A 16637-nucleotide genomic window follows, 5' to 3' on the forward strand; every position below is an offset into this window, starting at 1 on the left:
ACGCAAGTCCAAACTGAGTGTGACAGCTAAGAAACAGGCTCAAATGCACTGAAAACTGTCTGTGCTGGCTGCCTGTTAGAGAACAGACCACAGTGGGAAGTCCTTTTCCTCTGCCTGCGAGTTGCACATGCGTAGTAGGACGCCGCTGGCTGTGAGTAGAATCTATGGCCGTCGCGATGCAGACCGACGATTTTCCTTACTTACCTTCGGGACCAGCAGAGAGTATGTCCTGTTTATTTAACAGTTTAACGTGTGTTTTAGAAGAAAAAGGCGCGGTTGCACTGTGTAAAAGCCCTCCCTGTTATAGCTTAAAATACCGGCGCTGTTGTTACCTTCGCAAAGCTAACGTTAGCCGGTACTTAAGCAATAAGCGCATCGAGTTGCTAAAATGTGCTATGCTAGCTGTAGCCGTTTCGGCTCCAAGGTCGACAAGAGCACGTCTGCATCCGATGTCGCTTTTCAGTGACTGTGAAACATTTCGCCTGAATGGTTACTAATATGGACAGAGGGAGGCATCTTTGGCTTGGCATCAGCTGAAATGCGTCTTTCACGCCATGCGGATTGCACTTCTGCTGGTCTTGCTTGTGTGTTTAGTAATGCAAGCAAGATACATGTGAGATTTCAGCTCGGGACAGTGTCATAATCGCAAGTGTATGAATTATCTAAAAGTATTTGTTTTAAATTTATGCGTGTCAATATCCGATTCGATGTATTTCCAGATAGTTATCCAGGGTGTAGACTTTAGTGTACATACTCTTTATGTTAGTCTTGGAGAGTCTGTTTTGTTTGTTTCCCCCCCTCTACTTTGGAAAGGATGCCACGACCATCCAGTGTGTTTTCTTTGGTGGACATACAGATTTTTTTCTCCAGTGTGTTCTTTCAGTCTCGGAATACATCAAATCGTTGATTGGGCGACTTATATTCCCACTATACACTCTTTGCAGCCTAAATGGAAATTGTGACTGCGATCCAACCACAGATTCAATTGTCCATTTAATTTTGGTGCCTCGAAAAAGACTGGGCTTTGTAATTCCTAAAACCTTTCCACAGTTTGGCTATGAAATGATAATAAAAAAAACTGCAGTTTTTTTTCCCTTCTGATCCTTTTTCCATTTTGGTTCCAAATTCCACACGAGCATTGCAGCGTCTTCTGTTGAGGTCCTGTCATGTTCAAAGCTGTGAGGAGTGTTTGCATAACAAGACGCCCAAGTCTGAATAACAAAAAGCTGTGACTTTAACAGGATTCTGAATCCTCTAATGTGACACATTCAGATTGTAAATGCTTAAAAATACACTGTGCTCCTACATGTGTAAAGACGACGTGACATGTCATGCCATCCTCCTACAGAGCTGTAACCAACCAATTCGGCTGCCTGTCACGATAATACACCACCTGTTTAAAAAAAATTATTTATACATATATATTTTACTTTTGAGATATCAATGTGAATTAGTGATCTAATTGGTATGAGCCAAGAATGACTAAGACTAAAAATGTTGTTCACAGATGTTTGCACAGGCATTGCCGTAAACCCATAGGCAAGATAATGGTTAATCCAGAAAATTGTTTGTATTTTCCATAACACTATTAAATAAAACCAACACAAAATAGTGCATTTAAGCTCTTACATCCTTGGTAAGTAAAAGGAGTAGCTCGAGCAGATATGTTGTTTGAACTGCTGCCACAAATGGTCTCTTCACGTTGTGTTATAATTGCATTTTCCCAGATGATGTAACCTGATTTGAAGTTTCTCTCTCTCCCTTTCCCCTCCTTTGCAGTAAATAAGATGATAAAGGAGCATGGCGACCTGTTTTCTGACTCCCAGTGTAAAGTCTGCAGTGCTGTCCTAATTTCTGAATCTCAGAAGTTGACTCATTATCAGGTCAGTGAGCCCACGGTCTGCTGCGTGCTGCTGTGTTGGTGTCAGGGGACTTAGCTTTCATTAGATGGTGCTACAGTTTTCAGGAACGAGAGAAAAAGTGCACACTTATCACTTTTTAAGGTGTTATTATTGAATAGACTTGGCACTACATTAAAAGTTTATTTAAGCTGTAATAGCACATCATCATAAGGCTGTCCAGTAAATCACAAATATAGCAAAAGAGGGCAGAAGGGCTGTTCAACCAGCTGAGAGTAAGTGGACCTTTGGCCACACTGTTGACCAGATGTTTACTGTGATGCACTTCTGTTTTTTTCCCTGCTGTAAAGAGGATGATGAAGAGGAGACAATTCTAAGTTATTCTAAATTTGGACATTGTTTGATTTATACTTTCATTTGTGATTGCTGGCTCTCATTGCAAAGAACCAAACTGAAGAAAAGTAGGAAATACTTACATCTAAAACCGTGTAGTTGCAGTGTTTGGCATTTATTGTGTAGTAAATTAGCAGTAGTAGATTGATGTCGATCCATAAATGCAACACTGAAATGGTTATATTAAATACAGTTATATTTTAGTTGAAATATTGATATGTTAAAGTTTGGAGACATAAATGGGTTAGAAATGTGCAGGGAATGTTTGTGTCCACTGTGGAATAAACATTGTGCTTGTCCTTTCAGAGCAAGAAGCATGCCAACAAAGTGCGGCGCTATCTTTCCATCCAAAATGAAAAAGAGCCAGCACTCAAAAAGCTGAAGCCCTTAACGTCTGACAGTGTGAGTAAAAAGTAGAGAACTCAAACCAGCACGAAGAAAACTTTTTATGAGTCACTATTACCTCGCCAACTATAAATCTGAAACAAAGTACTTTTAGAGATATCTTTGATCTTGAGCAGTTGGCTCTCCCAGTATGTCTTGCACTTTTTCAGCGGGAGGTTTGTGTATTTTAAGACCATCAGTGAATGTTCCAGTCATATCTGCCTGCTCTTCGGTTTATATAAAACCTGCTCACATCAGCTAGCCGGGGCTGTCAGGCTTTCAAAAATCGTGATGAAATTATTCAGATGAATTGAACACAGTCTAAATAGTTTATCCTGAAATGCTCCCCAGCAGTCGTGGAACACACTGAGAATTATTTCACGATTGCTTCATTCACCATCAGGATGCCTAAACTAGGACTAGACTAGGATGTCCTCATGAACTGGGGGAATAGTTACAGCCATGTCCCACCGGTAGGAGGCCCAGGACAGGACACTCTATAGCAGGGGTAGGCAACTCCAGGCCTCGAGTGCCGGTGTCCTGCAGGTTTTAGATGTGTCCTTGATCCAACACAGCTGATTCAAATGGCTAAATCACCTCCTTAACATGTCTTGAAGTTCTCCAGAGGCCTGGGAATGAACTAATGATTTGATTCGGGTGTGTTGACACAGGGTGATGTCTAAAACCTGCAGGACACCGGCACTTGAGGCCTGGAGTTGCCTACCCCTGCTCTATAGAGATTATGTCTCTCGGCTGGTTTGGGAATGCTCAGGTTGCTGGGGTACAGAATCTGAGTATCTCTGCCTAAATTGCTGCCTCTACAACCTGAATCTGTATAAGGGTTGATGGGTAGATAGGTGGATCTTTTATTCAGAGATCAATTATTAAGTCATACAAGTTGTGGAAATTAAACTTGCTGACAATCTACTGAAGGTTGAGGCTTTTTTTGCAGTAAAATTTGATTGATTTATGTTCCTGTGCAGGACTGTAACAATGGAGACACAGACCGGTTTAAGGTGTGTCATGTATGTAACATGACCTTCTCTGCTCCAGTAGTGGCTGAGTCTCACTATCAGGGCAAAGTTCACGCCAAGAACCTGAGGTTGAAAGCAGTTGGACCTCAAGCTCTAGGTATTTAGCTTTTGGTTTTATTTCCTGTGTGTATCCTTTATGTTACCCTTTTATGAAGTCTTTTTTAAATTCTATGTCTTCTTCTGCAGTAAACTCCCAAATAGCGCCAACTCCTCAACTAAAGAAGAAACCTGCAGATGATTCAAGCGGCACTCCAGTGACAGGAAACAACAACAATCCAGACCGTTTCTGCTCCATATGTCAGGCCTCATTCAACAACCCGCTCATGGCCCAGCAGCACTATGTAGGCAAGAAGCATAGAAAACAGATGACAAAGCTTAAACTGATGGAGACGTACGGGCCATCCACAGCACCAGGTCCGACTGCAGAAGCATGAGTTTGTGCAGTTCTGTTTTGTTTTTTTAAAAAAAAAAACAACAACTTAACTTTCAATATGCAATAAGAGCACATTGTTTGAAATTATTCCCTACTTTTCATTGATCTACAGCTTCCACAATAAATGGCTATCCATGCACCATCTGCAACATTGAACTGAACTCTGTGGAGCAGTATCAGTCACATATCAGCGGAGCCAAGCATAAGAATCAGTAAGTACAACATTGGGGTTTGTTTTGTTTTGAAAACAGAACTTTTTGGCACCATGTGGTTACCACAAAGAGTCCACAGAGTCCTCAAACGAGCAAACAGAACATAACATAGATGTGTAGCTACTTTTGTGTTGGCTGTGTACATGTTTGCTTCTCTCCTACTCTACTCTCACTCATTCTGCATTTTGATTTAGCCGAATTCACAATAAATCTTTTATCACATACACATTTTCTGTTCCTGTTGTCAGAAAACAAGATGACAATGAAATGCTGATTGATTGATTTTTAAAATTTATTATTTTTTTTTAGCACAGCCCAGAAACTACAGGGAGCCGTAACACTAACTAGTCCACTTTGTTCTGCTGTGACATCAGACAAACCCTACACTCACATGTGTTAAAAACAAAGACTGCTGAGAATTGGGCTGTATGTAAAATTAAAGTTATTGCTCAAAGAGAAAGTTAACACACCATGGAGCTGGAGCCATAGCAGTTAAGTGTGGCAGTATATACTAAAAGAGCTGAGTAGCTCCCGTTGGCTGCATCTCAGGGTTACACACAGACCTGAAGGCAAGCAGCTGTTCCAGTTTGAGTTAAAGTTACAGACACTGAAACTGAGCCCGAAACCAGGCGTATAGAAACATATTATACAAAATGATATATATCGTGGTATTTTGCGTTGGAATTTCAGATATAGAATCAGGGCACCGGTGAGACTAATATTAATATAGAAAACTAACTTGGCGCTGCAGCCTCACAGCAAGAATGTTTCTGGTTCGAACTTACCAGATCTGATATGTCTCTGTGTTAACCCTGAAATAGACTGACACCCTTTCAGGGTGTACCCTGCCTCTTGCCTAATAATAGCATCCATTCATTTTCTTCTTCTTATGTGGTTTGTGGGGTCCGAAGCCTAAGCAGAAGAGCCCAGACCTTCCTCTCCCCAGCCACCTCCTCCAGCTCTCGGCTGGCCTTGGTCTACCCCAGAGCCTCACCCAGGAGGCATCCTTGTTAGATGCCCAATCCATCTCAGCTGGCTCCTTTCAAATTTACCAGTGCAACCCTGCCTGGGATAGGGTTACCAGCCCCCCCCCCACCCTTCTGCCAGGGGAGGGAGCAGCATCTGGTGGCCTGGCCCGTCCTTTTGAAGCCCCACCACCCACAGGGGGCGCTGTAGGGGTAGGGTGCAGTGTGTGTCAGGCGGCAGTCGAGGGTGGATACCATAGCGGCCTGATCCAGCTGTTGAGGCTGGCCATCTGACCCTTTGAAACAATAGTAACAAAACTGAAAAGAGTAAAGCCGGCACAGAAATTAAAAGTAAACTGAAAAATAAAAATAAATACAAAACCATCAAACCACAGATGGAAGACAGTGGGCAGTCTCCATTCTTTACTTCACCACCAAGAAGTTCTTTACATATTGTGGATCCTGTCTTCCCTGTGGCAGGGACTAAGCTAAAGCACCAACACCCACATGAACAAGTGCATTTTTGAGACCCAAGTTGATGGTGCACAGCTAAAACATGTAGACAACACATCCTCTGGAAAAAGAGAAATGTCCTAAAAATAATTTTCTTTTATTTCAAAGAGTGAAGAAATCGAGCCTGAAGATCACAGAGAACAAACACCCGGCAGATCAATCGTACAGCAGCGATAACCAGTATGCTGCCCCCGATGGCCAGTACCCGCCCGAGGAGGAGCAGTTTGGCAGAGACGACAACTACGTAGGCGGAAATAACCAGTATGCTCCAGAGGACACGGCGTACACAGAGGAGTACCAGTACACTTGAGGCTGGACTGGGATGGACTAAAGAGGTTTCAGTCAGGACTTTGAATGACACACAACAACCAGCCCCTTTAACGTATTAACAAAAAATCAACCTCTATGAACCTTCAGCTCCTGTCAGTCTCTTCTGAGTAGGTGTTTCCCTGGAACAGAGTAATGTAGCTTTGGATACTGGAACAACATTTTGAGTTTCTCACCGAAAAGTTTTTTTTTCTCTTTTTGTTTGTTTGTTTTTATTTATTTCTCTTTTAATGGAAAAAAAGAAGCATTTCACTCATGGAAAGTTATTTAACCCTTCAGTGCGTGATAAAGGAAGTGTAGTCCAACATCCGGGCTTAGTGTACAAACACCAAACACTAACAGGGGAAAGTCTGCTTTGAAATTTTTGTCTTAAGGGTTGGCAGCAGTCATCCCATGTTTATCCCTAAACTAACCAGTATTAACATCTCATACCTGAGCCACATGCAAGCAGTGAACTCTACAAAGCAAAGCAGCTTCATACTTCTCATGTCACCTCTTCGGTTTGGTTTGTAGCTCCTGTAAATTCATTTATTGAGACACGCGCCTTTTTCATGTCTCAAGACACAGTAGCTGAGTCAAACTGAGGCTTTATGTGTGGATTTAACAGACTAAAGCTGATGTTTCTAATGTCCTGGACAAAGCTGATATTATTGTTCAAGTGGCCCACAGTTTTTCTTTTTTATTCCCCTTGTCTTGGTAGCTGCAGTTTTTACTGTAAAAACACAAGAGTAGGTGAGCCTCAATTAGATAATTTTAGTACTTCAAATGGTATCCAAATGTGTCAACAACAACAACCATTGTATTCAAAGTATTTGATTATTATTATTATTATTGCTTTATAAAACATTATCTTTCTAGAATTTAAGCATACAAATGTTATCATGCAAAGTTTGAACATCATCACTGACTTTTGAAACAAAGTATAATTTTCTTTTTTTGTACTGTTTAGTTAAAGTCTCCTTTTCTTTAAGGGTGTGAGGTTATTAATTATCCCAAGTGTCCAAACTCTGTAGAGACTGATAGATGCTTTCTGAGCTCTAACTACTGTCAGTAGCAGAGATCACAGTATTTACCAAGGAGAAGAAAAGAGTGATGTCAAATTAGGAAGTGATGTCAACATAAGAATGACAATAACGTTTTATTAGTCTGCTTTTCCTCATAAAGAATTGGTTCAATATTTTAATAATGAATGTCTTCAACTTTTTGGCTAAAGGGAAAAAAAGATTTTGTTTGGATGTAATTTATACCAAGAGGGCTTGTACATACTGTACAGTACATCCTGTATTTAAAAAGCAAAAAAGAAAACAACAAAAGTGGGCTTTTTGTTTTTACCCTCATCGTTTGATTGTTCTGTGTTTTTGTGATTAAGATTTGCTTTCGATAAGTTATGTATCGCTGAGGGTACAAAAAAATGCTGCAAAGGTGTGTATAAAGTAGAGACATGTTTTAAAAGAGCTCACAGTTTCATGAGTCTTTTCAAGAAGGAGGAACACAAAGGAGATTAATGTCAAGAAATAAAATGATTAAATGCATCTGCTTCTAAAAAGAAAAATCAGTGATGTGTGAGGGCACGGCTCAGTGGAGAAATGTGCATGTAGGTGTGAGGTGAGGTAGGGGAAAAACAAAATCACAAGGGAGACAAGTGTCTGGAGACTTCACAGACCGGCAGCATCAGTGTGGCTCGCACCCTGTTATCCACTCTAAAAGAAGGAAGGAGTTTAATTCAGGCTCAGTTTAATAGTTTATATCTATGAAGTAGAGCGGGAACATTAAAGGGAAAAAGGTGTGTAATGGTTATATGCACCCACACGCTCAATCAGTTTATATGAATCTGCTTAACAGATGAATGTCAAAAGAAAGTCTTTATCTTATAAAGCACTTTTCAAATTCCACAGTACAAAGTGCTTTACAAGGGCAAGAGAATAAAGCAGTAATAACAGGAAGCACTCCGAGATCGCGAACCTTTGCCAAGGCAGCTCACTCTGTGGCCAGTATTTACTTTAGGGTAGCATGACTTATGTTTATTTTGATTATATAAACATATGTAGGAGTAGGTAATGGATAACGGGTATTGATTTGTAAATACTGACATGAATAAGTTATTATGTAATAGACTACAGTATATCTCTAACTAGGCAGCTCATGACAATCCTTTCTTTAAAGATGTCACATATTTTGGGGTCATCTTGAAAGAAAGGCACATCTGAACTGCAAAAGTGAAAGTTTAGGTGCAGTTTTAAAGATAAAACTTTGACCTTCAGATCCCAAATCAAAAGTGATATATGTTGACAATACACACCACACTTGTATGATTCAAAATTTGAAAGTATATTCTTTTTAAGTCGACTTTTAAGTCATTTTTTCCAAAAGTTACAGTTTTGAAATAGGAATCTGAAATTTTGACTCTAGGTTAGCACAAATTGTTATGTTTGTTTTCAGTGGCAGAAACAAGGTTGAGTAGAAGCGAACAAGTCGACTGACCTGATTTCCACAGACGGGCTCTTCCCAAGCCTCTGAGCCCTGACTGCAAATGCTCCTTCCCCCTTTAGTTTTCAGCTGGGCCACTAGAACAGAAAAAAGACCACAAGCTTAAAAGAGGATAAAACCAACCGAAAAACAGAATACATTACAGTTAATGACATACAGCAGTAACATGTGAACACAAGGGGAGTGGAAAGAGGTGAAGAAATCATCAGTCCATCATAGCTGTCCCCTAGTAGCCTGAGCCTATAAATTAAGGACTAGTTCAGGGTCACCTAAACCTGCCATAATTATACATAGAGCTGGTGTTAAAGATCTTTTTGGGTTTCTACTGAACCAGTCTGAGAGAAAAGTACTTTAGTGGGTAATATAATATGATGCCTTTAAGATACGACAGGACCCAAACATGCAGGGCCTTGAGGAAAACATACTTTTAGGTGAGGTTTGTTCCAGGGGTTGATTATGTGCTTCATTCTCCTCTTTAGCATGGATAAAATCCCCATGGTTTCATTTGGGGTGTGATGAAGGTCCACCCAGGCGATGAGAGGCCTTTCTCTTGTATATTTAGATAAAGTTTAAATTGTTTTTAGACGTTTAAAGGCCATCACTGTGAAAAGTAAACTGGTTTCAGGAGGCTGACATTACATCCTTCGTGTTATATTGAGGAGGTGGAACAGACTGGATGAAGATCATCTCCTGTCTTTCTCAATGCATAGCTTTCCATAACTTACAATGGGACACCTGCTGACCTTTTATTGCTGATAATTTCCCAGTTTGATGTGAAAGAGCTTGACCGGTCTCCACAGAAACTGTGATCCAGAGCGGTTCGAGCAGTTTGACCTCTCTCACACTTGTGTGGTTGTTGAGACAGTAGATTTGTCTTTGGAAGGAGAAGTTTAGCTCTCACACATGGGTCGATTTATTTTAAGGATTATAATAAAAACAAAGAGAATAAAACTGAAACATTTAAGGTAAAAAACCAAAGGCCAAACAGAATCTGTGCTTGAAAACTGATCAAGTGTTTATGACTTGAGAAAATTGTGTCCCAACCTTTGTGAGCTTCCTACAAGATTATATGCAAGACTTCATCCACCTGGTGGCGCACTAGCTCTTTGCTAGTGCTGGGTCAGAATGAGATGAGACACTTTTCCATAAAAAAGAAGGAAAAATGCTAGTGGTTCCAGAAAAATACTTGAAATTAAAAACAAACATGAATGTTTTCCTTAATGCACTGCAACTTGTTTTATTTCTTTTCAATTCTAATTTGACATCATCGCAGGATTTTTATGCAATTTCCTGGTTCTGCATAAGCACAAACTAACAAATTCTGAATATGCAGCCCGTAGATTTGCATATTGTTTGACAGAATCTATAAAACTATAACCAAACAACCCAAAATAATTATTTTATTTGGGTTTAAATCCAGATTTTTCACACTTCAACCCAGTCAAAAAAGGACAGGTTTGTACAGCTATGTCATGTGAGACCTGCCATGAATGTATCCCAAAGAAAGGACACTTCACTGACACATTTTGAACAAACACCTGCATGCTGTTTTATTTTTCACCTGGTCCTGATGCAAAGGAGGTCAGGTTGGCACGAATTTAAAAATTTTCCTGCAGTAAAATAAATGTAAATTAATGCTTCTACAAAGACAAAAATCATGCACTGCATGTCTCCAAAGTCCTTTCAGACAGACATTTGAAATATAAAGGTTTGCACTCTGGAAGTTACAGAAAGCCCAAGGAAACTATACAACTATAACAAACAAACAAAGTCGCGAGCGGCCTAAGTTGATGAGTATCACAAGTCTTACTAATCTTCTATTAATCGCTTATTAATGTAATAAATATCAAATTATTTATTACATGCAATTCTGCTACTCAGTGTCTGAACAATGCAGAAACAAGAAGCATCACCTTCTCCCCTTTTGTGCATTTGTATCACTTTTACCAGCGTAAATGTGATGCTCAGAAAGGCATTCATAGTGCAGCACTGCAGCTGTTTGTACAGTACGTATGAGTGTCTTGCATACAGTATATGGAGCACACAGGGTGACATCGGGATAATGTCTAAGAGCTGCCAGACAAGATGATTTGTCTTGGTCCGCTGCAGGCTGAATGGGTTTCACCAGCATTGTAATTCAATTAAAAGAGGAATGTCAGTTTAAAATGCTCCCAGTCTGGTTTGTATATGGCATCTGTATCTTTTTTTTTTTTTACAGCATCCGCCAACAGACAATGCTGAATAAATTGTGTTTTATTGTCAGTTAAATTTGTCTACTTGCCCTAAAAATGCTCTGGTTGCCAGTTTGTGTTTGAGAGACACTTTAGCTGCCTTGGAGCTCTAAATTTCATCATTGTCTGTATTTAAACACAATGCGGGTTTCTACTGATTTGCATTTTAAGTGCACCATATGTTGCATCCAGATGTTGCTTCTGCTTTAGAGAGAAACAGATGCATTGGATTAGGAGTTCAGCATCAGCAAGCTTCAAATAGAGTGCTCATTGTATCGTAAAACTGTCTTCTGTTTAGCGATGAGAATAAAAGAACAGAAATTCCCTGCATGTTGCTCCAGTTATGGAAGCGTCAGAGAAGAACAGTGCGGTGAATGCAATTAGAGCACCGTACAGCATGTCAAAGTAAGTCTGATAGGGGCGGACACAGCGCCCTTTGGTTTGTTTTTACATGACCCAAAAATGACTATTCTAATGCTGCTTCGGTATGTGATGACAGAGGGAATATAAAATATGACACTAGTAGTAGTTTTTGGCACATTAGTGGTGCAAATGTGTGTATCTTTGGGTGGTTATCAAGACCAACTCACATTTGACATTTCATATCATCTCCAATCCAACAAACAAAAAAAAATATATACAATATTTTCATAATTTGCCTGGTTGCAATAATATAGAGCCAGACGCAGCCTGATTTTTCATGGTCAGGGTAACTCTATCAGTAGTGTGGTAGAGAAAAGTCATTGTGGAAGTCCTATTAATGTTTAATTGGAATTCTGTGTTTCCTTTATTTATTATACCAAAAACATTTACCTGTAAAGGTATATACTCAAGATATGAGTTGGCTGAGCTTGTTGGTAACCTACAGCATCAATGGCTCCCCTCAACTCTGTGTTTATTAGCAGGTAAGTTAAATTAAAGATTGCGTAGTGGTCCTTTTGATCCCATTTAACTCTCAGCTGGTCTAACAGCGCAAAAGCATTTTACTCAGGAGAATTGGTAAAATTAGCGGTGACCCCTGCTGACGTTTTAAGTCTCTTCTGCATTGATGTCCATCCTTTTTTTTATATACAGTCTCTGATTACACCTGTGTGCTAAGACGGGTGACTAATGTAATTTGATTATCAGGACATAAATGAGATTTCAAGTAGACTTTGGTGGATTTAATTGTCTAAAAACAAAACTTTACTGTTTCCTTCCTGTTTCCTGTATAATTTTTATTTTACATAAGAGATTAAATTTTTGCAATATCCAGAATGGTAAAAGCTTGCTTGGCAAAAGTGGGCTAGTCTTTTAATCCAAACGATGATTTATCTCCAAACAAATGAATGTGACATCACTAAATAGATCTATTCTTCTGCAAATATGGTTGTGCGTCACTGAGAGAGGTGTCCAATCAGAAAAGGCTAATGTTTATCTATGTGGACTTTTTTTGTATTTGTTAGTTATTACTGCATTTAAGCAATAACTTTTTGATTACTGATAATTTCTTTTAAATAATGCAGTGAGAAGCAGCTCATGTCTCTGGGTTAAATCAGAGGGAGAAAGTACAGTACGTGGCTTTTTTCCCCCAATCTGGTGTCCTCAAAGGATCAAAAGAAAAATCAATCCGGCAAAGTTGCTGAAGGTTTTCTGCCATCGGATCTTTGCCTCCTCTCTTTGCAGGATGGGGGTTTTGATTTACATCTCAGATATAAAAGAAAACATCAGTGTCTGACTCTGTTTTATTTAATCACGCAGAACTACACACTCAGGAAGGAAGAGTATAAACCTCCAAAATCCTGATGTAACTCTAGATATTTAAAACAGACCCCTTTTCCCTCCCTCTGACACTGTGAAGCAGGAGCTGCTCTGCATGTTTAGTGTCACTGTAGAGCTTTTTAGGAAGGTCCAAGCACCATAACTAAAAAGATTTGCTTTTATTTATTTTTGTATTGTTCCCTTCATTAAAGTCCCTTTGTTCTATGACAGAAATGTTGTATTTCATGGCTTTACGTGTCTTGTTGCATAGCTTGTTTGCGAGTTTTTGTGAGCATATTATGTTGCTGTGATCATATTTCACATTTTAAACACTAAACTTCTAAGAGCAGAATAGAGAAAATGATAAAAAAAAAGAAGCACAAAGAGACCAAAAAGTGTCAAAGAGCAGAATGAGGCAGACTGCGGGCTTGCACTCTGTAACAGCTTTCGGAAGATTTTTTAAATGGAGCCATCCCCAGGCCAAATGGATCTCAATGAACAACGAACAAAACAGAAAAAAAAAATCCTCTTTTTGAGGCACAGGTGCAGGAGCTGCACTGCACATAACGGGATTGCATTAGGGTGATGAATTCTTATTAGATAAGGTGGTAGATTGTACTTTTCCTCTATTACTGCCGAGGCTATAAAATAATTATCTCTGCAGTTGATACTCCACTTGGTATTTAACATTCTAATCAATTCAAGCGTGAGGCTTTCAGCCTAGTCTTTATATCCATTAAGAAAATTGATTGAATTATCTCAACCAGATGGCTGTGGCTCAGGAGGCAGAGCGGGTCATCTACACATCATATGATCATTGGTTTGATCCTGGATCCCGATCTCTGCAGCTCGGGAAGTATCTTTGGGCAAAATACTGAATCACGATGCATCTGTGTGTGTGAGTGAGTGTGTGTGAGTGTTAGGTAAAGGACTTGGAATGTGTGTGTCAATGTGCGAATGAGGCTTGTGGTAAGAAAACTGCTTTGAGTGCTCAAATTGAGTGGAGATGTGCTATATAAGTACCAGCCCCTTTAACATATCTAATTTGCTAATGCACTAAAATGATACTCAATTATTTAACAATGAATGTAAAAGGAGTAGCTTGTAATGACAACTCCCCTCATAATTTTAGCAGATCTGCTCAGCGCTTCAGAGAGCTTTACCACCCATGAACTAAATCTTGAAGTGTTATTTAAATTCTCACTTTCACTAATCTTTTTCAGAACACTGCACGCTGATCAGCACCACACAGCAGCCAGGCAAAGTTAACATCCAGCTATTGTAGTTTGCGAGTGCGTAGGAGATAGCTTAGGATGTTTTACATGGAAAAAATTATAAGTATTCATTTATGGGATGTTAATAGGACTTCATTGAGTCAGCCCCCATGCCTGAAACCATCTTACTGAAATATAAAAACATAGAAATTCTTATGATCCATAAATGTTCCTTCAGGTATTCTTTCAGGGGATCCTGTTGGATTCAGTCATGAATCCTCAGCCAAACAATCAGCAGATTTCAGCACAATGTTGGCGTTTCATGGCAAAAACGAAACATCGTTACTATTCTCTCATAACAAGTCTGACTGATAATTGTTCGCATTTTGCAAAAGATAAAATAAAGGTTGAGGTTTTTGTCTTAAAGTGGGTTTAAATAGTTTAGTTTCAGACAATTTTGGTACCATGAAGTTAAACTGAACAGTCTCGCAACAACTGGCTCTGGTTGCTGTCATCAAACTCAAGCACCATGGGTGTTTTTCAGCTTCTTGACCAATGGGACTGTTATAAGTTTATATGGGATTAGAAGCCATAGTAAAAAAGTAATAGGTTACATATGCTTGACATTTGACACTGTTTGTGTAGATGCACCTCTAGTTTATTACTAACTTTCTCTTACATTAAAGAAGCTGTTAGGATGGCCTCCCATGCAGTGGCTGGTAAACATAGTCAGACATTAGAAAATGAAGAGCCAAATATTTCCTTCAGACGATTTCTCAAATCAAATGTTCATAAGAAAGAATAATGATCAAACTTTAAATGGATATTTAAACTTAACCATCAACCAATCACCCAGTGGTTATTATCTATAACAAGTTTAAAAGTTGACAGTATTTAAGAGTGCGCAACTCTTTCTGCCACTCCAGACACACTTTTGCATATTATTCTACAATATGCAAAAGTTATATTTGTGCACAATCATGTGGGACTCTTTTTTTGCCCCTGTATTGCTGCACTGTTGTTCGTGCACACTGCAGAAAGAAAACAGCCAATCAAAGGAGGTGGGTGGCTCAGGCTTTCAGCAGCTCATTCCCCAGCATGCACCAGGCATATTTCCCATCAGCCATCAGTCAGTGAGCCAATCTATTACTGACAGACAGGAAGCACCCATATCTAGGTCTTGGCCTTGAAGAAGAAGCTGTGGGACACAGGTGTAGTATGTGAAGTTTTGTCTGCTCAGTAGTAATTTCAACACTTCATCTGTGTGTCTACGTGTGTATTTGTGTCTCTGTGTTGATGTTTTGTCTCTTTTACCAACTCTCTATGTGTGACTGTTTATGAATCCTTTACAAACACAGTGTGGTTTTCCAGATTTAAACCAGCTTTCACTGAATTTTTCAGTATCATTTAGTTGGAGTTATGCTTCTGTTCCAGCAACATACTCGACACAACCTGACATGCAAATGCACCTACACATCATGCTGACGCAGCTCACAGCTGCTGTGATTGGAAAACGTTCTTGTTCCTGTGCATTTCTGGCTGTTTTTCACAGCAGTTTAATATAAAATAAAAAAGTCACTGTCATAATATAGGGAATAATAATCATAACATTGTGGAGGTATGTAAAGACGACAGGAGAGGTCTCAGTGTCTCACTCCAACTCCAACAGATCCACCAGAACTCCACATACAAAAAGTGCCAGAATCTCCAACCCAACACTTCCCTTAAACTTGGGTGTGAGTGGAGCCATCTGGTGGTCCGCCACAACATTAATATAAGGACTCACAAATGTCAGCAAATTCCTGGGCGGGGGTAGATTGTTAGAACTATGCAAAGAAGAAAAGTTTGAGAGACAAACATGTTTGGCCCTGAAAAATGACACAAACACAACAAAGAGCGACGACCCAGAAGAGAAAGAGTCCCAGTGTTTTATTTTTTCTATCAGCTGGCAACGAATATAAAAACTGGGACATAAGCACACAGTAATTAGCACATAGTGCACCAGCAAAAGCATAAATGTCAGCAATGATGTTGTCCACTAACATAGGTTGTGCTAGGTTACGTCAGTCATAGGCTCTACAGAGATTCACCGTTTCTTGTTGGACTTTGTTTCTCATGGCAGTTTCATTTTAAGGACGTCACCAGTACCCACGATATACAGAGTCCCCCTAATGTGAAAAAAACCCAATTATGTAACACTTCAACACCTGATACCTCATGACAGCTGCTCGTGCACAGATTATAGATTATAGATCATCTGCTGTGTTGTCAGGGCGTCACAGTTAATCTGAGTGTGACTGATAGAAGCGACGACGAGAAGTAACAGTGAAAAAGTAAAAGGTGTGAAATAATACGTTTGATATTTTATAAATAAAATATTCAAGCGTAAACACGATGTCATTGAACAATAAGACACCAAAAAGTGTGGCTAATTCATTCGCCAAAAAAAGAGCTAAAAAGAGGTCCTGCACACACACACATGAATAATTTTTATAGCTATCCCAACAACACAGTTGCTGTTAATTCTGTTTAAAGCCACGATTGTGCATTAAAACCTAATACTGTGTCCCCCCCAAGGAGAGCAAAATAAAAACAGCTGTTCATCACGATTTCCTTTTTTCATATTCAGCTCATGCAGTAAGCAGATCCTTCTCATGCTCAGGCTGATACTGCAGGACTTAATAACTGTGACAGTGCAGCTGTAAAATGCACATACTTGGACTACATGTTTCATGAATGGGCCAAAATGAACCAGGAAAGGCAAATTTTGAAAAGAAAAGGGCAACACGAGCGTCTTGGCTGCTTAGAAAGGGTTGTTTGTTTATTCAGTTATTGTTTTCATTTA

The 16637-nt window shown here is 39.5% G+C and overlaps 1 protein-coding gene across 1 annotated transcript; it reads left to right on the forward strand.

Moving 5' to 3' along the window:
- Positions 1-112: 112 nt before the first annotated feature.
- On the forward strand, positions 113-7652 carry znf346 (zinc finger protein 346). Its single transcript, XM_084940772.1, has 7 exons — positions 113-222; positions 1780-1883; positions 2559-2654; positions 3620-3767; positions 3857-4084; positions 4216-4315; positions 5902-7652. The coding sequence occupies exons 1-7, from the start codon at positions 165-167 to the stop codon at positions 6101-6103; spliced, it is 936 nt and encodes a 311-aa protein (XP_084796898.1). The 5' UTR covers positions 113-164; the 3' UTR covers positions 6104-7652.
- Positions 7653-16637: the final 8985 nt, after the last annotated feature.

This window comes from Perissodus microlepis, chromosome 10, assembly GCF_051167445.1.
Source record: "Perissodus microlepis isolate ML-2025 ecotype Zambia chromosome 10, ASM5116744v1, whole genome shotgun sequence".
Taxonomy (NCBI): Eukaryota; Metazoa; Chordata; class Actinopteri; order Cichliformes; family Cichlidae; genus Perissodus; species Perissodus microlepis.

Coding starts and splice junctions, on each gene's coding strand:
- znf346 (XM_084940772.1), top strand. CDS start 165: ATGGCCGTCGCGATGCAGACCGACGATTTTCCTTACTTACCTTCGGGA. Junction 3,768..3,856: donor AGTTGGACCTCAAGCTCTAG/GTATTTAGCTTT, acceptor CTTCTTCTGCAG/TAAACTCCCAAATAGCGCCA. Junction 4,316..5,901: donor GGAGCCAAGCATAAGAATCA/GTAAGTACAACA, acceptor TTTATTTCAAAG/AGTGAAGAAATCGAGCCTGA.